A 22,524-nucleotide genomic window follows, 5' to 3' on the forward strand; every position below is an offset into this window, starting at 1 on the left:
AGCCCTGCCGAGAGCCGCCGCCGACATGATTAAATACATTAATAGGAAACCATCTGTCTTCGGGAGCGTTGGCCACCCTATAAATTCCTGGCCTGACAGCAGCTCACTGGCCGAGCGGGCGCTGCGCGGGACGCGGGGGCAGGATGTAACCAGAGCCAGGGCAAAGCAGACTTTCCTCTCTGGGGGAAACGTGGCAATGGGGAGTCGTTGCTGGGGGCAAGAGCTTTGTTTTGCCAAGGGGAAGCAACATCTGGAAACGGCCCAGGAAGGGGAGAGAATCAGTTCATTTAATTTCAAAATCATCACTATTATTATTAGTTTTTTAGATGGGTTTGACAGTGATGTTGGGCTTGCAGGTCCTCACTCTGAAGCTTGTGGCTTGGCCATGGTGCCCAGGGCTTGTGGGCACCCAGGTGTCCCCAGTGTCAGAAGGAGAGTCCCCAAGGTTGCAGTGTCCCAGAGCTGGGGATGTGGGGACGGAGGGACGTGGGGATGGAGGAATGCAGGGATGTGGAGATGGAGGAATGGAGGGATTTGGGGATGCAGGGATGCTGGTATGAAGGGATATAGGAGTGCACGAAGCCTTATGATGGGATTATAAAAGCATGATGCAGTTGTGCGTAAAGCTTATCTGCATTTCAGCAGAAGTTTTGTGGGGGGTTTTTTGTTGGTTTTCTTTTTTTTTTTTTTTCCCTACAGACTTTCCGAAATATTTTGAAGTGGCTAGAAGTTTCCTCACTGGAAGCCCCTCACCCCTATTGTGCTCGCAGCCATTCACTGTGGATCCCATGAGAAACCTCTTTTCAGGAGGGAGCTGGATGCTGCGGCCGATCAATCAGTCAATCAATCACGCGGTCAATCCATCACCTTGCTTACAACCCCAGACAAGCAAGAGAATACCCGTGCAGGGCTGAATTAATTACTCATTTGGACGGGTACAAAGCTGGAGACCCCCCGAAGGAGACCAGATTTACGCCAGGGTCACTGAAATGAGAATTTCGCCTCCCAATTGTACCGCAGGCAGCCGTGGAGACCTTCATTCCCAGCCGGCAAGATGCTCCCGGCTCCCGGCAGAGCTCAGGCTCACTGTTAGCGCTTCCCCAGAGCCAACTGCTGTGACTTTTCTCTCCATCAGTGCAAAGTCTGCCCCATCCCTGGCTCTGGGAGCATCCTCACCAACCCAGGGCAGGCACGGGCAGTGCCCGCAGCCTGGCAGCTCCTCTCCAGCCCTGCTGGGGGCCCTTTGGGCAGTGGGCGAGTGTTGCTGAGTCCCACACCTGGGTCAGACCGGTGCCCTGAGCTGCTGGTCCCCTCCAGGTGTGTGGGCACTAACACGTGTGCACACACACACGCACATGCTCCTTTCCATTGAATACCAGTGCCGGGCAATTACCAAGACGTGTCACTACTTCAAGTCGGAAAAAACCTCAGGCTAGCCGGGGCTCTGCTTGCAAATCTGAAAGTTAAAACTTTGTGATTTCCTTTGCTGGTCCGGAGGGAAAGCTGGTTTGAGGTCAGACACCTCCTCAGGTTCTTCCTTCTCAATATGTAATGGCAATACAATGTCTTCTGATAGACCTTTTCATGTTACAATTGCAAGGTGCTACAGAAGTTGGCTTTTCTGGGGTATTTTTTTCAGTTTGCTTCTGATAAAGGAGATCTGCCCAAGGATCAGCCTCTCACGGGAGCCTGTCCTCCCTCTGCTCAGTGGAGAGCATCCCTCCCTCCACCGGGCAGCACCCTGGGGAGCACAACACCCAGCCGGGCCAGCCGCCCTGGGGGCTGGCAGGAGGCTGGAGGAGGTCTGGTGGCTTTGGAGTGCCCAGCAGCTGAGGCTCGTAGCCAGCCAGCCAGCCCAGCTGAGCAGAGACCTGGACCTGCTGGGACAACTAGGCTTGGAGCTGCCTGTCTGAGCTTTGGGAGAGCTGCACTGTTCAACACATGTTGGTTTGGGGCCACCTCTGAGACAAAACGATGAAACATGGGGAGAGTCCAACCCAGCCATCACCTCACGGAGGGTCAAGGCCATGGGATGCAGGGAGAGGTGGAGTTTCAAGGGACCTTGGCACCTCTGACACAGCCTCCGAGTCTACATCAGCAGGACACCACGGGCAAGTGCCACCATCCAAACACAATGATGGTGGTGCAACCCTGGTGTAGAGCTGTCCCCTTCCCTCCCTGCTTGTTCAGTGCTCTGGGAAGGAGAGAAGATGTGAACTTCAGCATGGTGTGAAACTTGCTTCCTCCAGAGCACCCAAGAGCCATGGTCACACACCCGTGCTCAAGCACAGAGTGATGAGCCAGGTCCTCTCCGGCCAAGCCAACAGCACCCATTGCATTTGCCCCTGTGAGAACAACACCGGGTAGACATTTGCCACTGACTTCACCTGGGGATGGAGCTGGTCCAGTGGTTTAGATAAGCATTCCAGAAGGGGCCGGGGAGCAGCAGTTTGGCCCCGTGTCCTGTCCCAACCAGAGGTGCTGCGCAATGCCAGTGGCCCGTCCCCACGCTGTCATTTTCCGAGCAAGCCTCGCACCCCGTGCAAATGTTGTGGAGGCAGCTGGCGGCTCGTGTGGTGTTGACTCCTTGTTTCCAGCTGCTGCAGCTCATTAAAAAGGAGCTACGGTACATTTAATCCTTTCCTAATGTCACTTTTCCCTTGAAGCTGTTGCTGCAGTGATGATCGCAGTGTTTATGTGACTGAGCAGTGGGGACAGTGGTCCCCAGCCTCTGCTTGGGAGTGGAGATGTGGAGCCAAAAAGACCACAGTTCCCACAGACGTGCACAGGTACAAGCTGGTGGGGAGGCTGGAAACAAGGAGGTGGCTTCCAGTTGCCTGAGCCACGAAATTCCAGCACAGCCTCAGCACCCGTGGTGGGAGCGAATGATTTAACTCAGCTTCTCACGGTGCCTGGTGAAGTTTTGCTGGGATGACGTGAACGCCAGTGGCAGCAGACCTGAGGGACCCCGCGATCCTTTTCCCTCCATGTCCATCTACGAGGATGGCTTTGAGCCACCCTCTGAGATCTGTGGTTTGCCCGTCTGCTCTGGGATGAACGAGCCCCATTCCTGCTCCACATCCCTGTGATTGCTCCCGGGGGTGATGGTGCACACCTGGGAACACAGGACTTTTTGAAGGTGGCCTTGCATCGTCTTGTTTCATGTAGGCTTGGGCAGGCAAAAATTAAAGCCTTTGATCTTCAGTTAAAAAGGAAAACAAACTTTTTAGGGCAGGACTACTCTGACTACCACCAAATGATGCTGGGACAGGAGCACCAACTCATTAGAGAGGCCAATTTTCCCCGCTTCTGGTTCTCGATGGAGGATTCTGGCTAAAATTTGGAAATTTCAACCCAAAGCTTCTAAGTAGAGAAAAGTCAGCTGCAGGCTGGGAAGGATGCTTAGCCTCCAGCTCTGCCAGGGGACGGGATGAGAAGGCAGCAGAGGAGCTTCCAGATCTGAGACATGGGTTCAGGGTGGTGGGGGGTGCAGAGCACATCACAGAGGTTCCAGGGGTGTGGGGGGGGGTGTGTGTGTGCACGTACACACGTGATGCACAGGGAAGGAGTGGGTGGCACGGGGGCAGTGGCTTGTCCCAAATGGACGCATGGCATGGCGGTGGGGGCTTGGTGCCATGATGGCACCAGGGACCACCTGGCTGTGCGAGGCGGATGGAGCTCCCCCCCACCCTGGGGAATGAATGTTTTCAAGTGAATATTTTCTACTGTTTCCTACAAAGTTTCTATTTTCCCGGACTGAAGCCATAACCTTTGCGTGTGTTTTTTCCAAGTGAAGCAGGAACAGTCTTGAAAGGCTCAGGCAGCCCATGGGATTGGGGAGTTTTTTTGGGTTGTTTTTTTGTTGTTTTTTTTTTTTCCTTGAGATTATTCCAAATTGTTCCAGAGCAGAGTCCTGACTGCCCATCTCCCTTCTCCGAGCTGCTTCCGGAAGGTATTAATCATCCTCGCACACCACGGCATGCATCCACCTCTGCGCTGGGTTGCCTCTGCACTCCGGGAAAGCTGCATCCTGCAGCCAAGCTGCTTCGGGTCCGTGCATATCTGAGGGAGCCCCAGAGATTGCTAAGAGTGGAGTTTTTTCCCTTTTCTGTGCTTGCATCCAGCCTCTTCCTCACCAGCCAGGAACAAAAGGGTCCAGGCAACACCTTGAGCCTGGGTGACTTTTGGAAAGTCCAGATCTGGTTTTGAAACTGCGGAGGCCGATTTCCAGGGGAAAACCACACAAAGTTGCATCAATCCAATCACCTGGTTTTATTTAAGCCCGTCAGCTGAAATCATCTGCCTCAGCTAATCATTTCCAAGCTGATCTGGATTCGATTCAGATAAGACAACGGCTGACTGGCAGGTTTGTAAACCTTTTTCCCCCACTGTTGTTTTGTTGGGGTTTTTTTTGCCTTTCACAGAGGCCCCTTCTGCGTCTCTGAATGGGACCAGAAAAGTGTTTGTGGGGTGGCAAAAGCCTTCGTCGCCTGGCCATGAAAATGAGAAGCACCCCATCCTCATCCTCCAATCTCCTGGGACAGGGGAGCATGAATGGATTTCGTCGAAACAATTCAGTTTTGGACCATTTCCTCAAATTGATCCGGACCTCCGAGAGCAAAGCGGAGCCCGGCAGGACCCCCCACGCCAAAGTCAACGTTGTTCCACCCCTTGTACTGACGCCAGCTTTGGCCTATGCTCTTTTGAAATTCACCCCTCGTTGACTCAGTGCGGTGGTGACGATGACTCTTGGCGAGGAAGGCGCTTTCTGTCCCGCGTAGCTATGAGGGAAGGAAATAAAGCAACATCTCTCCCAGAACTGGCTGCACCCAAAGCGTCTCACTAATTTCTTTCTCCGTCTCTATAACCTTTTTGCTCCCATATCACGGGAGCTCTGACTCACTGACACACCAATTTAAGGGCTTGCCAAGAAAACATCATGAATTTCGGCAGGATGCTTCAGGGTGATGGTGGGAGCTGAGCGATGCCAAGACCCAGGACCATCTGACACTCCCTGCCAAGGGGAAGGGATGAAATATGGAGGGTTCAAGCTCCCTGGACAAAACAGTGCTTAATAAAATCCAATAAAAATCACTGTGAGAAGAATTATGATCGGATGCCCATATGATTGGGCATTGATTGGCATGATGCTGGGCCCATCAGATTGCTCAGCTTGGCTCAGCCTCCGCTTGGCTTTCATGGCGAGGCGACACGAGCGGCTCCTGGCAGGATGGATTGGTCCCCGGTCACCTCTCCAGGCAGGAGTGGGGACATCCAACCCTCCAGCAACACAGGGATCCAAGAGATGCTCTTGAGTCATTTATATGGCTCGCAGGCTGTCAAGATGCCTGGCTCGCTCCCAGCCCACGGATAACCTTCTCCCAGCCTCCAGCAAGGGGTCCGTTTACTGAAGGGAGGGCTCTAAAGCTGCTGAGATGTTCTCAGTTACAGGCTTTATGCAAACCCAGTTGGGCTTGGGCAGATCCCTAAATAACCCTTCTCTCCAGGACAAGGACACAGAGTTATGGGACTTGCTCCTTCCCCGATGGGGCCATTTGCTGCCCCAATCTGCAGAGGCTCAGGGCTGGAGACTGCATCCCTGCTAGCAGCACCAGGGAGGGAGATGGTCGCTTTGTAGCAAGGCTGGAAGGTGTTTTAGACCCCTACCCAGAGCCTTGGTCAAAGGTGAGGGGCACGTCCTGACCGATAGGTCTCTGATCCCTATGGCCAGCCCTGTATACAGTGCCCTAGGCAGATGCACGGGTGGCGCACAAGGACCTATTCTTGTCCAACCTGTCCACATTTGTTGCCTAAAATAGTCTGTGCACCCCCTTGTCCTGCTCAAGAGTTTATCGCTGCCGGCTCTTTGATTTTGCCTTGCTCACCCTGGTCCTGCTCGTTGCCACACGGGCAAATAGCCCAGCACCGGCCCCAGCCCACCCAACACAGCGCCTGGTGGCCTGGTGACCGTGACTCGCAGGTCACTGCCACAGCCCATCAGCTCCAGGCAGGCGTGAATGAGGGCTGCAGCCAATCAAGGTGGCACGTGGAATGTGGGATGGCTGAACACAGCTGCCCCAGTTGGCGTTTGCCCAGGACAGTGCAGGGAGTTCACGGAATGGAGCCGTTTCCCCGGTTGTGTGGGTTTCCACGTGGAGTACGGGGGCAGGAGATGTGTCACCCGCAAAACCTCCTCACCCATGAGTCGTGGGGGCAGCAGTGGGGGGGTGTTTCGATTTTCCTTTCAGCCAAGACGTGGATAAATGCTGCTTCCTCCGAGCCCTCACCTGCTACTCAAGGTCACGGTCTGGGAAGATGCAAGAAGACACAGGGACTGGCAGGGAAAATACTGTGAATAATAGAGAATGTCTTTGGAAAGGCCCTTTTGGACTGACACATCCAAATATACGAACTCCTAATAGATGCAAAAAGATGTTGCGAGATCTCTGTGGCCAGCTCCAACCCAGTGACACCACTCAAGTGCCACCTCTTGCCACCAGCTCCAAGGCTGGTAGACGGCTTGGCAGGACAAACTGCATGTCTGCGGGATGCTTCCCACCATCACAATGAGGCAAAGCAATCGTTTACTCACTCAGAAATGCACCCCGTGCCCTGAGCAGGGGGAGGAAGGGCACAGGTCAGGTCCTGCCTTAGGAAAGGGCTGGGGCGGCTGCACCGAGTGGGTCTTGCCCTGGCCCCTGGCAGGAAGGAGCCCAAGGAAAGGAGACTCTGGCAAGGACCACAGACACCCAAGGGTGACATGGAAAAGCCAACATCTCCCCCACACCCCTAATGGCCCTCAGTGGGTTTGTAGAGCATGCCAGGGCAGGCAGATGCAGGGCAGGATGTATCTCCCCGCGGGAAGGCTCCCACCAAGCAGAGTGTCCCTGGCAAGGACAGACAGCTTGTCCAATGCTGAGGCTGGATGGAAAGGACTAGCGTCCCCAGGCTCTTGGGCTCTCTGTTACACCAGCCCACAGCACCCTATGAAGATCGTTTCTTACTCAGACCAGCCTAAGCAAAGACTCAGAAACACAATGTTGCTGCTATTGTGATTACAGAGGGCAGAACTTGTCCTTTCAATGAGTCCTACAGAAAATCCTGGGCTTCCCCTTCCCGTGACGCTGGGAACCAAAGACTCAAACCCAGGGAGCAACTCCTTTGCTCCCTGGGTTTCCCATCCTGGGAAGAGCTCCTGAGCATACAGCAACACCCACAGCCTCTATGGAAAGCCCTGCCATGGCTCAGAGTTCAGTTCAAGGTGATGCACACCACTTTTAGTACAAAATCCTTAATTTATGAACTCTCTGACACTGGTGAGACAAAAGCAGACAGCCTTTACACCCCATGTCCTTCACAGCCACGGCACTGTGAATCTGCAGGCAGCAGCATGGGATAAGTCATCCTTTCCCAGGTTGCTCTGGCTCCTGCTGTCATCCCCTGCTCAGACCCGTCCGACCCTGAGGGACCTGGGGACAGGAAAGTCCCTCGGTGACTTGGCAGGGCCAGGTGCCAGCCCCTCTGGGGGTGTAAATCAGGAAGGGAGGATTGGTGCCGTCGTGGTGGTGGAGATGGGGTGTACGAAGAAATACGTTAAGCCACAGGTGGGTGTTGCATGGGTTGTATTTGGTGCAAGGACGAAGGGAGAGGAAACGTGAGGATACACACACCGTGATGACCCAGAGCTTTCTCAGGATGATCCTCTGTATTACAGCTTGCATAAATCTGGTGATCCAAGGCCATTGGGTCCATGCTGCTGTCCCCAGGCTGCAGCAGCTACTGCAGGACCTTTTCCTGCAGGAGCTACTGCTGCAGGACCTCCCACTCCAAGATAAAATGATTGTCCTGCTCTTACAGTCACTGACCTCAAGACCCCTCTGAGCACAACTGTCCCCAACAATGCCACTAACCACAGCCGTGCCCACCTCAGGGACCCACAAAGCTGGACGGGTGACACCGTGCTGTACGTACACAGGTCACGTCAGCACCTAAGATGGCTCAGCGCAAGAAACACACGGACCTGGGCACACAAAATGAAATGCTTATATGCAGCAGTAAGCAACACTTAGATATTTTGTTCTCTTTTGGAGGATTTTTGGTTATCTGTTCCTCCTCCACCAGAAGAAACTCAGCTGGACTGTTCTCTTACCCTCTTTGGACTCTTGTACTTCAGTAGGTAACCACTCAACGTCCATAATCAACCAGTGGCAGTCTTGAGTCCTTACGTCTTTTCCATCAAGCACTGGTCTCACTTTGGGTAACTGCTCTGTGCTTATAGATCCAGCACCTCTGGGAAAACCTTTCTGCATCTTCCCTAAACTTCCATATGCTCCCAGAAACACCCGTCTCTTGGGGTGCTGCACACTTGTTTCAAACTCTCAGACATTTTGGGCATAAAAAGAATCCACTTGTCCCAGGACTGGCAACAGAATTAATGTATTAATTTAATGCATTTTTTAATCTTAAGCAGACAATTTACCATCAAGATGCTTCAAAAGAAGAGACAACGTACCTGCAGGCTCTTCTGTGCTGCTGGCGGCAGTGGTGGGGGGAGCGGCGGGGATCTCTGTGCGGGACAGCGAGAAGCAGGCAGGAAAGGAGAGGAGACAGAAGAAGGAAGCATTATTCCAGATCCCAAAGAACCTGGCCCCTGCACACACCACATTTTCCCTTCCCAACCATGTCTACCAGCAAGGGGTGTTTCCCAACCATGTCCTCCAGCAAGGAGCCTTGCAAGAGCCCCAGGAACCAGCACACTGGTTCAATACCCTCTGGAGATCTGAGCTTCCCAGAAGGGTGTGGGAAAGGGTTTTTTTAAACCAAAAATTTTTATTTTAGCTAAAAATAGAAGAATCATGGCTTGGTGATTCCAGGTTGCTCCAGCTGACAGGCTACATCCAGCCAGGTCACTGTCACGGTGCCACAGCCAGCAATCACTATGGTGCCCAGACACAGCCCACTGCAATTGCCAGCTCCCAGTTTGTACCCCAGGCTGGAGGATGCTCTTGCAGGGTCTCGGAGGGTGCATAAGCCATGCTGGGAGGTGCGACTGCCTATTGGGCCCTCTCCTGTCCCTAGGTTGCCCCTCCCTTCCAGCTGCTCTTTCCATCTGTGTCTGAGGCAGCGCTACCTACATCCCACTCCTCTCATGTGAGATGGGATGCTGGTATTGCGTCTATCCGCTGGGACGCAAGTATTATCTTGGACGTTTAAAGGAAATACAGATGTACCTGGTGCCCATGCAATGGTCCCTGGTTGTGATTTGGGGCCGGCTTTGTATGCATAGCTGAAACCACATGATGTTCTGGATCTTCATGCCCAAGTTTGACTGTGTTTGTTGATGTCAAAAAAGGATGGACTGCAAATTATGCGGTCCCAACTTTGGCAAGATGATCTCTTTTCCCCAGTGCACATATGCAGCTCTCGTTACTGACGTATTTTGCACATTTAGGGCACAGTGCTGCAATTTCTGTGCATCGCTGGGAATCCTGGTGGGGCAACACCCCACTGGTCCATTTTGAATTGGCGGTCAGCATCTGCATCCTTCTGCTTTTGCCCTCAGGAACCTGCCCGGCCGCAGAGGCAGGGTTTGCTGGGGTCTGTCTGCATTGCAGTGGTGGCAGCTTGTAAGGGTGCAGCCCAAATTAGTGTTAGATGACTTTTTGAGTCGTTCACCCTCATGCAATTAAACACAGGCACAAGCCCATGCGAAACACATGGTGCATAATCAGGCAGCACATGAACAGCCCGCACAGCGGTCCCAAAGATTACGACTGGGTAGGTGCTTGTGCCTGCTGGCATGGGCTGCTACGTGGACAGACCCCACTGGTGCATTGCTCCTTCCCCATGAGGTGATTTTTGCATGGCTGTACATCTTTGGGACTCAAGCAGTGGTAAATCAGAGAGTAACTGTGCTCTTGCAGGTAACGTGGACAGACCCTTGCGAGGTGCAGTGTACCCCTTCCCTCCCAGTGCCAGATGGAAGAGCAGTGCGGGGAGTGATGGAGAGAAACTGCCCCCCACCATGCATGTAGGATACACTGACTGACTTTTTTTCAAGGATGAAAATGTGCTGGTTTGAGGGTTTTTTTAGGGTGAGGGAATCGTGAGTTGCCCATATCCTCATTTGAATTGCTTTAGGATCATACGTGCAGACCAAACACCCACCAACTGCACAGTGGCTCGACAGCCACAGCGTTACTTGGAAAACGTTTTGACCAAAAGTTGTGGCCCCTTGGAAAGGACATTTTGCAGTGACACAGAAGCCAGGGGCTCTCATGGGTGCTGAGACGGCAGCTGGGTTGCAGGGCCAGGGCAGGGCAGCCCTGCCAGGCTCATGCCAGCGGGCAGCCTCGAGCACGCCGGTTCAGCAGCTGGCACGAGCACAGCCCAGCTCCGAACGCCTGGTCGGACCGTGTTGAAATTCTGTGTCTGTCTTTATTTAGTGCAATGGATCCCAGGGGAGGTGATGCAAAGAACAATTTACCCTCTGATTTACCATGGCCCTGGGGAATGATTAATGATAAACCTTTGCGCATACTTGCTGCAAAGCATACCGGAGCCGTGACTGCAGCATCTTGGGCAAACAAGCATTTGGTTTGAGCTCTTGCTGTCCCATTGCGACACGGGGAAGAATGAATCTCCAGTGACCAAAAACCACCCTGGAATGTATGTTTTCTTCAGCAGGAGAAGGTGGAGAAAGGGTATCTGCCCCATAATTTGGCAACGGCCACCGTGAGAGGCAGACGCTGCAAGGGGACAGCCCGGGAGCAGACTGCGGGTTCCCAACAAAGACTTGATTCTTTCAACCTTCACTTTTCTTTTCCCCTTGGGTCTTTTTTCCCCGTTTAGCAGCAAGGAGTGAACCTCAAGGGGAGCAGCCCCTCCTTCCCAGCACGTCCCAGGCACCGTAATTTTGATGCTCTGTTTCGTTAGGGCAGGTGGAGATGTCCCTGGCAAGGTGCATGAGCTACTGAATGATCCAACAACAGCAAAACCAACAGGCAGCAGAGAGAAGCCCTGGGCTGAAGCACACCTTGCCGGGGCAGCGAGTGCTCGACAGGGACTGAGGGGGGATGTGGGTGTTTGCAGAGCAAATGCTGCAACGGAGAGACTTTGGGAGCTGCACCTGGTGCTTGCTGCTGTTGTTTCAAGAGCAGAGGATGAGAGCCGCCTTGGGAAGGCAAGCTGAAAAAGCAAACCCAAGGAAGCAAATGATAAAACAGCCCATGTTTCTGGGTGGGTTGTGTGAGCTTAAGATCCCCTTTAACAACCCAGGTGCTATTGGCTGCATTATCGTGATGGCGACTCCATCAAACCAGCAGCTCCTCTGATTTGAGCTCTGTGTCAGTGCAGCACAGCCCAATTTTGGAGAGAAAAACCTGTTTGTAGTGATCTGCCTTAACATCCAGACCTGCCATGGTACCCTAAAACAAATGTGCTCTTAGGGCACCTTAGCTCTGTGAAGCAAAATCAAATTACCGGCAAATCAGGCTGTAGATGGACTCACACAACCCACTCCACATGGCAGATGAGCTACTTGGAAGCTAGAGGTGACTTTTGGACTGTTTGTCTTACGGTGGGCAGTGCAGCTGGCAGGGGCACCCAGGCAGCTCCGTCCCCAGGCACTGCCCATCAGCATGCGTATGGTGGGTTAGTAGCCACCCAGCCCGGGCAGGGGCTCCTGCGGGTCTGTAAGGGTTAATATCTCTAATCTACAGACATGGAAAGAATGATCCACCTACTTATGCAGGGGGCAATGGGAGAGCGGCTTTGCTGGTAGCCTTTGGCGCATCGATTGCACGTGATGCCGGTGACACCGTCTTTACAGGGACACTGGCCCGTGGTTTGGTTACAGGTTTGGCCGGCAGCACCCACGGGATGGCAATCGCACTCTGTGGGGGGAACACACAACAAAAGGGTCAGCGGGAGAGGAGAGGAGAGCGGGCGCAGGCGGCGTTGGGGCGTTGGCGGGGAGCGGGGCGAGCGCCGTGGGTTGCCGGCAGCTCTCGTGGCACAGCTCCACCTTCTTCGCTCGGGTAAACGTCTGGTCTGACCTGAAACAGAAGTGGCATTTGGCAGAGGGGGTGCACGTGGCTGTCGCTTGGGGATGGCACCAGAGAGGGGATGGCCCAGCCACCGCTGGTCCAGCTGCGGTGATGGAACTGCAGCCAGATGTTTGCCCGGTGCAATGCGTGCTCTACACATCCAGGGAGGCAGGGTAGGGTGTCCCTGCTCGAGGACACCCACCCATGGACACTGCAACTGCCTCATCCCATGGGTGCAGTGACCAAGAGTTTGCAGGATTTAAAGAAGAGGGGAGCAGGGAAGACAGCACTGCCGGAGCTCTCCGGGTGTCGGAGCACCCGCTGCCCGCACCCCGGCCAGCTTCAAACACCACCCTGGGCTCCCTGGAGCAGTGGTGGGGCTGTAAGGAAGAGGTAGAAATTCAAGGAGCATTTCATCACCCCTTCGGCACACAAGATCCCAGGCAGGAAGCGAGTGCTTTCAGCGACGTTGAGAATTCACTTCACGTGTGCTACAGAAAAAGAAAAAAAAAAAAACCCACACCAAAAAAACACCCTAATTCAGTGCTTTCGCTCAAGCCTTTGCCCACTGAGCAGCATCCCTGGCAGCTGGCACTGCAGGCGCAGGAAGGAAATGCCCTTGTGGGATGCAGGCTGGAGGACCTGCTGTTCCCGGCCAGATGGATGGAGGCTTGACGGCAGAGCTGGGCAGATGTGAAGGGTTTGGCAGGGGATGTAAATACTACACTTGAAATCATTCACCATCTCATTTCCCACAGTGGGACTTACCGGCGCAGCTGTTTGTTACAAAAAAAAAAAAAAAAAAAAAAAAAAAAAGCAAAAACCAAACCCCAGCCAGCATCGGGGCTTGTTATCATCCCTGTTCCGAAAGGATTATGGCCTCGCACATTTGTTAACAGCCCTGATTTCTAAGAGCTGCGAGCGCCGTGCCAGACTGCGGTCTGCCCCTGCTGCGCGGTGGCAGGGAAGGGCAGGAAAGCTTTCCTTTTCTTCTGCAGCGTCCTCGGGAAGGAGGCAGCACAACCCCTCTCTGGGGAGCACCCATTCTGCTCCCCTCGGAGATGCTGCCTCCCAGAAATATGTTCTGGGGGAAAACCTGCCCCGCTGCCCAAAACCTGGAGAGGGCTGGTCTGTGGGTCAGGACTGGTGTGAGTGTGTCCACAGGCTCCAGCGGCTGTGCTTGGCTTTCAAATAGCCCCAAATCCTCCAAATTGAGTACGTCACTCCCACGAGGGTTTGTGCTGGACCCTTCTAGGTTTGTCTTGCACCCTCCTGGCTCTGAGACACCCTAAATCTGCCTTATTTGGGGATGGTGGATCACACCCCGTGTTCATACGCGTTGGGTGTCCACGCTTTGGTGTTTGGTAGGAGCTTCCCTCCAGCCCACACTGGCACCATCCTGCTCCTGCTCCCTGCACCGGCAGCCCCCAGTTTGACCTTTGGGGTTCCTGGGCTCCCAGTAACAGCAGCTCCCAGGCTGGTCCCCCATCCTCGCAGGCTTTGCATGGTGCCCGGAGACCCACTGCACTGCAATGTCCCCTTGTCCCTGCACAGGGCATCCCACCCCACCAGCCCACCCCAGAGCACAAACTGCTGCTGTCCCCTGGCTCCATGAGTGCTGGATGGGAAGAGGCTGAGCCTTGCCAAAACCTGATGATTTCTCACATGGGAGGGAAAAAAACCCAACCACAACAACAAAGCTTTTGCTTCTTTTCTCCTTCCCTAACACTTCTGAAGCCAACTATATCTTGGGCTGCATCCAAAGCAGTGTGGCCAGCAGGTCGAGGGAGGGGATTCTGCCCTGTAACTCTGCTCTCCTGAGACCCCCCCTGCAGTGCTGCGTTCAGCTCTGGGGTCCCCAACATCAGAAGGACATGGAGCTGTTGGAGCGGGTCCAGAGGAGGCCACCAAGATGTTCCAAGGGCTGGAGCACCTCTGCTATGGAGACAGGCTGAGAGAGTTGGGGCTGTTCAGCCTGGAGAAGAGAAGGCTCCGGGGAGACCTTCCAGCTACCTTCCAGTACCTCAAGGGGCTACAAGAAAGCTGGAGAGGGGCTTTGGAGAAGGGCATGTAGTGACAGGACAAGGAGCAATGGCTTTAAACTGAAAGAGGGGAGATTTCGATGAGATCTAAGGAAGAAATTCTTCCCTCTGAGGGTGGTGAGGCACTGGCACAGGTTGCCCAGAGAAGCTGTGGCTGCCCCATCCCTGGCAGTGTTCAAGGCCAGGTTGGATGAGACTTTGGGCAACCTGGTGTAGTGGAAGGTGTCCCTGCCCATGGCAGGGGGTTTGGAACTAGATGATCTTTGAGGTCCCTTCCAACCCAAACCATTCGATGATTCCATGATTTGGGATTTTTGATGAAGAGTCCTGCTCTCCCCTCCTGCCTTGAGCTGTCTCTGGGGACCAGCCGCTTGCAAACCTGCCCATATTGGAAAACTTGCTTTTCTATCAAACCCAGTTTTGATTGGAAAAATGTTAACATCAAATCGGCGTGGCTGGTGATGAGTGCAGAGAGCAAAGTGACGTTTAGGTGGGAAAACCCACATGCTGCAGCCCCAAGAGATGGCTTCAACATTGCTGGGAGAGTGGAAATAAAAACACATTAAGCAAGAGCCTGAAGAAGGAACAGGGTTAAAGAAGAGCAGAGAGGCAGGAGTTAATCCCAAAATAAGCAAATCAGGGAAGGGTTACACAAGAAGAGGCAAAGGGCAGGAGGATGGGGAGGAACATGCCTCGTGTTTCAGGGGTCCCCTCTGGGGCTGCGTGTGTTGGTTCCAGGCCTGACCTGCAAACTCCCATCCTGTGAGTAACCCCCCACCATGTGAACAGATCGCACTGATTTCAGTGGGACCACTCGGCCGGGAGAAGGGGGAAAAAAAAACAGAAGAGGGAAAAAAAAAAGGAGAGAAAAAAAAAAAGGAGAAAAGCCTTCGTGATGAGTGAGATTTAGAGAGTCAGGCTCTTGGAGGACAGGCTGCAGAGCACAGAGCACTCTTCGGACGCCGCATAAATAAATGGCGATGCTGCTGCTGCCTTCCCTCGTGAGGTCATGCCTCAGCGCAGCTTCTCCAAAGCTGCCGGGGTTATTTTTGCAGCTGTATCTCTCTGAGGTTGCCTACTCTCTTCCCAAGCCGGGCTCCTGGGAGGGCTTTGCAGCATGGGCATGAGCTGTGTCCCCCTGGGCACGCGTGACATGCCCAAGGTCACAGAGTAGACAAGTGGCAGAGGAGCTGGGAATCACCGGCCCTTGGTCTGGGACCTCATCAGGAGAACCCCCTCGGTGATTGCTGATCGCTCCCTCCAACATGCTGTGGGGTAAATCCTCTGCGGGTGTAGGGATGTGCTTTCTGCCACTGCTCCCCAGCTCTTCCCTGCGGCGCAGCACCCTGCGAGTCCGGGATGACCACCTAGGGCAGCGGCACTCCAGCTCCTCGAATGCCTGACACCGTTTTGACTTTTCTATCTTCCAGAAAACTCTCCACATCCTCATCAACTCAACCGTCCTGGCACGGGAGGCAGGAGGTGGTCTAAGCAGTGTCTGCAGATGTACATTTGCTGTCCCTGTCCCAGCGGAACTGAACCAGTGCCAGCAATTAGGAGCAATTAAAGGCAATTTGCAGTTCCTCGGCCAGTGCAAACACTTGCAGCCAGCAATTACAGGCTCTTCTCCTTCCCCAGCCATGGATTAGCTGGGCTGCTGGTGGTTAATGCTGATTTTTCCAGTACAGTTCCACTTCCTTTGGGTTGTAACCCCAATTTGAGGAAGGACCGCGCTGGAGTCGCAATGGGGGGGTGATTGGTGAAAACACCCCTTTGGCAACCTCACTGCCTTTCCGTTAGGAACTTTTTGGTCCACAAAACATGCTTTCATGCCCAGACACTTCTCTGGGTGCAAGTGTTTGTCCGTCACCCACCGCAATGCAGAGTATCAGCAGTCACCTGCACGGAGCAGAGCAGAGGCCATGAGGCACCGTTGCTGAGAAAACCTCACTGACCAGGAGAGGAGGAGGACATCACCCCATGCCTGGGACATGGTCAGCAATAATCAGGGGGATAACAGCTGATTTACCCTCTGTATCCTCATGCCTTGCTCAAAAAGGATCACCCCATAGAGGAGGACGCAGTGGGGCAGTGAGTGAGAAGTGAGAGTTGCAAACAGGAATGGTGTCAGTGCAAGAAAATGGTGCATCTTTAGTCTGCCAGTTCACGCAGCATCAGGGGGGTGGGAAATTACTGTCATCAGTTAGTTCTTTCACGAAACCTTTAAGAAAAATCTTTGGTGAGTGTCTGTGGCAGAGATGACCGGGATTTGCCATTGGAAAAACAAGTTATTTCGTGCTTAAAAACCTGGCTGTGGAGGAGGAAACAAGGAGTGGGAGTGTATCGTGAGGTTTTAATGGGGAACGAGGGTAGTGATGGGGGTACCTCTGTCCGCAAAAGCTGATTTTTCTTAGATAATAAGACCATGACGTGGAAAGCAGGGAGCTAACAGCATTTCTAGGTGACCACTTTCAACTCGGCTGGTCCAGACGTGAGGAGACCACGTAGGACTTCTGCAAGACCGACCTAAACTGGCCAAATGGGTGAGAGGATAGCAGACAAAAACCGGTGCGCTGAAGGATGCTTAACTGGAAGGAGGGAACAGGATGGCTCATACACGCTGAAGGGTCCCAATTAACCACAACTACTCCAGGAAAAGATCTAGGAGTCAATGAAACATCTGGCTGATTGCAAGGGAGCTCAGAAGAGCAACAAGATAGTAGGTTGTATTGTGAAAGGGGGAGAGAGAGTAACACTGAACATAATATCATGACACTATAGAAATCAATAGTACGTCCTCAGCTGGGAAACCGGAGTGAAAGGCACAGAGAGGCGCCCATCTGAGGGCGATGGAAAAGATTAGAAAATGCCTTGCCAAGAGACGATGGAGGGGTGCCAAGCAACGCGCAGCGCCGAGAAGGTCAGACAGGTGCTCCTCTTCAGTGGTCCTTAAAATACAGGAACAAAGGGACATTCAAGGCGTTTAAAAGGCAACCTTTTTCAACGATAAAAGGAAATGCTTCTTTGCGCCGCACGCAATTAACTCGTAGAGCTCGTGCTACAAGACACCATGGCAAAGGCCCAACAGGATTAGACGGGGCTATGAATGAGAACATCTGTAGTTACATTAGCTGGGATTAATATATATATGGATATAAGCACTCCAAGCCAGCTACTAACTGCCTGCAGTTAGGAAGAGATTTCCCCTGGGGGCATGCTATTGCAAAACTGTCTGTCCTAGAGTTTTATATCTCTGTCTGAGGCTTCCAAGACAAGCTGCTATTATCCACTCGAGTCTGCTGAGACAGACCATCGCCCGCTCGGGCATTGGCAAAGGTGCGTTTCGGTGCTCCAGCTGAGATTTGGCTGGTTTGGGACTGAAAAAAAATACCTGAAAGTAAATCTTAGGGCCATGCCTGAAAGGATGTGAAACGCCCTGGGAAGGTGGTTGAAGGCTGAACTTGCTGGGTTGTCTCTGGCCCACCGAATGTTGACAAACAGCATGATAAAAATGCAAATATTTTTCCGCCCCTGAATTTTGGTCCAAGGCGTTCCCAGCTGCTAATCTTCCCCCACACACATGTGTTGAAAGGCAAACAGAGGGATAAATCTCCAGGCTTAGCTCTCTTCAAGTGTGATGTTCTTTGAGAAAGGTACCTGAAAGGACCTGCATTTTTGGAGAATTAACATCTTCCTGTCTTCGGGCAATCTCTTTCCTTGGGAGGTTTTCAGAATGATGAAAAAGCCGTTTGACTGAACAACAGAAAAAGGCTTAATTTCACGAGATGTCCAGATTTCCTCCTGTCACACCATATCTGCAGTGATAACACAGGTCGCAGGGCTTCCAGATTTAAAACCCCAAAGCGTGACCGCTTTACCCAACGCCATGCACCAAGCAGTAAAACCATAACGCATTAAGCTGGAAAAAAACCCACCTTAATTTGCAATAGTCGTTGATGAAGGTTCCTGCATGGAGAAAGAACCTCCTTCAGGAAATCACGCTCCGTTTGAAGCATGAATTTAAGTCCCACATAGCCAATGTGCCTTTGGTACACGTTTATATTTAACTAGGCTTTTAAACGCTTTTCCAGAATCACGGCCAAAACTGCCTCCCTTTGGTAGCCTTCCTTCTTTCCTCTAAAGGCTCCAACTAGAGTAAAAAATGTAGCTACAGAAGCTTTCTGCTGGGAAAAAATGCACCAAAATCAAGCTTTGTGTGTGGATGCTTTGATTCCGACAATATTTTAAACAGCAAAACACCAAACCAACTCAACTTAAATTTCCCTGTTGCTTCAGTAACGCAGCCCACGTCACCTTGATGCAGTAAACATATTTCACTTAGTCTTATGTTTTAGTATTTAGAGGTATGGTCCAGATATTATTACTTAAACAAACATTTTGTAGTCGTAGTTATTTTTTTCCTGATCCTCTGACTTTGGTAACTCGGGTACTTTAAATCCTGGTTCCAGTGAATACATCTGGCTGGGGAAAGCACAGAGTGGGAGACTCCTGGGGTCAGTCCAGTTGTCCTCCCGTAGCTGTAATCCACCTCAAAGCTCACCTCAGCCTTCAGCTGTCCCAAAGACCTGACCTGAGCAGACTCTTTTTTGCAGGTTTGCTTTGGCTCCCGTCTTTGGAGACACAATTCAAACCAAGTGGTCCTCCTTCCTTTGGAGACCTACCCTGGTTACTTCTCCATGGGTGAGGACAGTTACTATCTGATATCTGTACACCTGAGCGGTGCGGAGAGGTTTATGCTGGCTTTGGGGTCAGGATCCTGCAGGGATGGACGAGATCATATTTAATGGCAGAGCATCCCCACCACGGGAGGCACGTCCTGCAAATCACACGAATTTGTGTCATAGGAAAGAGAAACTGTGGTATTTAATGTGCACCCACCCAGTCTGGCCCCAACTAGTTTCCTAACCAGAAGCAGAGGTTGAAATGCCTCTGTGTTAACTCTGAATACTAATAATGGCTTCAAATATTAACTGTTAACTGCTTTGCAATGAGATCGTCAGATTGTCTGAGATATTGTGAACTGGATTTAGTTTTCCAAAGGATCATGTTCACATACAATGTCCCTCAGCACATTCTCTTGGAGATTTAAAGTTTTCTTGCCAGCAGAAAATGAATTCGCCTTTTTATCAGCCAAAGCCAAATAATCTGTTGGTGTTTCACAGTGTCCCTCCTCCTGCACCGCTTCTCATGGCTCTCCCGTTTCTCCCCCCTGAACTGGCACTTGGGGAAGCCAAGGGCTTTGACTCCCTGTGGTTTGGGCCAAATTTCACAGATTAGACCTTGTCTTTGTCTTCTCTGTAACAAGTAACAGACGGGGCCCACAATGTCTCCAATGAGCGAGAGTCGCCACTAATCCGGAGAGGGCTTTGAACCACGGTAATAAATCCACTTTTTGGGCAGGCGCGCTATGGGCAGGCATTAGTGATACAGACAATAAGACAATTATGGCAGCTCTCTCCAAAATGCTCGAAAACCCTCTTGTTAAAAAATTGTTAAAAATTCCCCCATCGCCTCAGCTCTCCACGTTTTGAGATTGCAGCCGAGCTGGGAGAGCGCTGGGGATGCTGAGACACCCGGGGATGAAGCATCGGTGCTTCCTTCTCCCTGCTTTGCCAGCAGGACCTGGGTTTTGTCGTGGAGGATGTCATCCCTTTTATTTTTCTGTCAAAAAATGTCAAGTCTGGTGGAAGACCCCCGGGGGCAGCTCTGGCCAGGCAGAGAGCAGCTGAGTGGGGCACAGTCCCTGGGCATGGGGTTCCTGCAGCTCTAAAGCAAAATAAGGCTCAACCTGCTCTCATGGGAGACATTGCATGAGAAAGAGTGGACTGGAGAATACTTTTATTGAGGGGGAAAAAAAAAAGGCAAATATTTTCTCCTCCTGATGCGTTTTTAGCCTGGCTCCGGAGGAAATGAGGTTTTTGCAAGTGTATTCTCCCACTAATAATATTTCAATCAAATCTGGCAAAGAAGCAAAAGGCTCAGAGATAATGAGGTTGCCACAAGCCTCATGAAATGAAGCGGTTGGGTAGATGAGACAGAAACCCCCGAAAAAGCGCAGCAGAGGGGGAGCCCTTTGGTGTGCACAGCCCTTATTAGACTCTAAAGAATCCACAGTGGCGAGAGCCACCGTATCACCCCGAGCACCCGTGAGAAAACCACAAAGAGAGCTCCTGGGGTACAAATCCAGGCCACTGAGCTGCGATGCTCTGAGAAGTGTACGTGTAACTGGAAAATATATGGGTTTTTTTAATGAGAAAAAAGCCTTTTTGTTACAGCGTGCTTAAAATCAGAACCGGGCGCATGGATGAGCGGGACTGACCTTCCTTTTAATGTTCAGGACCTGAGAGCCTGGAGGATTTTTCACTCTCGTGAACTGATCTGAAACAGGAAATTATCTCAACAATTTGAAAATATTTATGGAGAAGGCAAATTATTCCTTTTCTTCCCTCTGTCTCGGAAACGTGCAAAGATCTGGCTTTGCAAACGAATTTAGCAACTTCTGTTCTTAGTCTGAGACTTGTGATGGAGAACTGGGGTTTAATCCATCTTTTTTCTTTTAATAGAGTGCAAATTCCCCTCTATTGTGTCACACCCTGCCACTTCTGAAAACCCACAGTCCCAACCTGCCCTTCACGATTGCTTATGGATGTATTTCTGCTAAAAAACCAAACCCAAACCCCAGTTTTGAAGGTGGTCGGCCCCAAATTTAGCCAATAAAACTCCTCTCAGGCACCATCACTGTAAAGGTGTGACTTTTTAGAAATGCAGAGCTCCTGTCAGGATATCAACATTGTCTAAATTTTCCTAATAAGCTAGATCATCTAAACGTCTCACATGGTTTGGGGACTTAGCTGTGAGCTGTATCTCCTCTCTGAAGGTGCTGGGGGAAAGGTTTCTAGGCTGCAATGGAAAGCTCAAGGTGCTCCAGAGGATCTTTGGCTGAGCCTCCTCCATCGCACGTCTTGGATCCCTGGAGTCAGCAAAGCATCTCGCTGCAACCTCTGTGAGCCTCACACAGAGCTGGCAGTTTCTGCTGTGGGCTTTGCCCTTTCTGGAGGCTCTTTGTATGCATTTTCAGCTCGTCTATTCATGGGGCTGTTCCTCCCTCCCGTACTAGAAGTGATGAAGGTCTCCTGTTGCAGTGGAGATCACAGAATCAGAGAATGGTTTGGGTTCGGAGGGACCTTCAAGGTCATCTAGTTCCAACCCCCCTGCCATGGGCAGGGACACCTCCCACTACACCAGGTTGCTCAAAGCCTCATCCAACCTGGCCTGGAACACTTCCAGGGATGGGGCAGCCACAGCTTCTCTGGGCAACCAGTTCCAGTGCCTCACCACCCTCAGTGTAAAGAATTTCTTCCTTATGTCTAAACTAAACCTCCCCTCTTTCAGTTTAAATCCATTGCCCCTTGTCCTGTCCCTACACGCCCTTGTCCAAAGCCCCTCTCCAGCTTTCCTGTAGCCCCTTTAGGTACTGGAAGGCTGCTGTAAAGTCTCTCTGGAGCCTTCTCTTCTCCAAGCTGAACAGCCCCAACTCTCTCAGTCTGTCTCCATGGTGTATCTCTAATCCAGCTCACTTGGTGTCCTTCTCCTGGGAGATGCTGCTTTGAGTCCTGGCTTTACTCAGTACGGTGGAAGACACAACCAGTGGGTGCCTTTGTGGGAGAGCGTCTGCAAAGCGCAGCACGTGGGGCATCACTGAGGCCCCGGGCACATCTCCCATGGGAATGGGTGCTCTCGACTGGGCTGGGACACCGAGGGGATGTGTCAGAGCCATGCTGTGGGGTTCGTGCTGCAGGTCAGGCCCCAGCCCGGTGAGATGCTGCCTTGTTTACACCCAGATGTCATCCCAGCCCGTTTGGAGATATGTCAAAAGCCCCCTCTGCCCTTCCCGTCCCTGAACTGAGTCTGTTTCAAATTTGCCTTTAAATGCAAGTTGGTCTCTATCAATTCGGCAAAGGCTACAAGATGCTCCTAGAAGAGAGGGGAGCTTGGCCGAAAAGGGCTCTGGAGGTGCTGATGTGGCTTTTTGGAGGAGAACAGGGGGCCCAGGCTAAGAAGCAGCCCCCTCCCTCGGCCCCACCGCGGGGCTGGGGTGCACAACATCTGCCCGGCCCCACGGCCCCAAGAGCCTGGGCTGGCAGCGGGGGCAAATCACGCAGCAAAACGTGCCTGGGTGGGAGCAATATGTGGAATTATTGACTTCCCTGGAGCTTGGAGACAGTGGCAGCTTAAGGAAACTTTTGGCGTGTAGGTGATTTTGCTCTGATCTTATCACCAGGCACAGACAAACCTCTCTCTCTTTCTTCTTTTTTCCCTCTCTTTTTTTTTAAAAAAAGGTTTTCCCTTTTTTTTTTCTTTTTTTTTTTTTTTTTTGTTAATGACCTTCTAAGCCAACTTTTGGAGACTGGAGC

At 52.1% G+C, this 22,524-nt stretch overlaps 1 protein-coding gene across 1 annotated transcript in view; it reads right to left on the minus strand.

Annotated features, from left to right (window-relative positions):
• NTN1 (netrin 1) overlaps positions 1-22,524 on the minus strand; it is a 110,071-nt gene that overhangs the window by 23,893 nt on the left and 63,654 nt on the right. The window contains exons 3-4 of the mRNA XM_086624145.1: positions 11,745-11,894; positions 8,513-8,566 (exon numbers count right to left, since the gene is read on the minus strand). Coding sequence (XP_086480271.1) covers positions 8,513-8,566; positions 11,745-11,894 — 204 coding nt within the window. The remainder of the gene's footprint in view (positions 1-8,512; positions 8,567-11,744; positions 11,895-22,524) is intronic.

Source organism: Tauraco erythrolophus, chromosome 20 (assembly GCF_009769465.1).
Source record: "Tauraco erythrolophus isolate bTauEry1 chromosome 20, bTauEry1.pri, whole genome shotgun sequence".
Lineage (NCBI taxonomy): Eukaryota > Metazoa > Chordata > Aves > Musophagiformes > Musophagidae > Tauraco > Tauraco erythrolophus.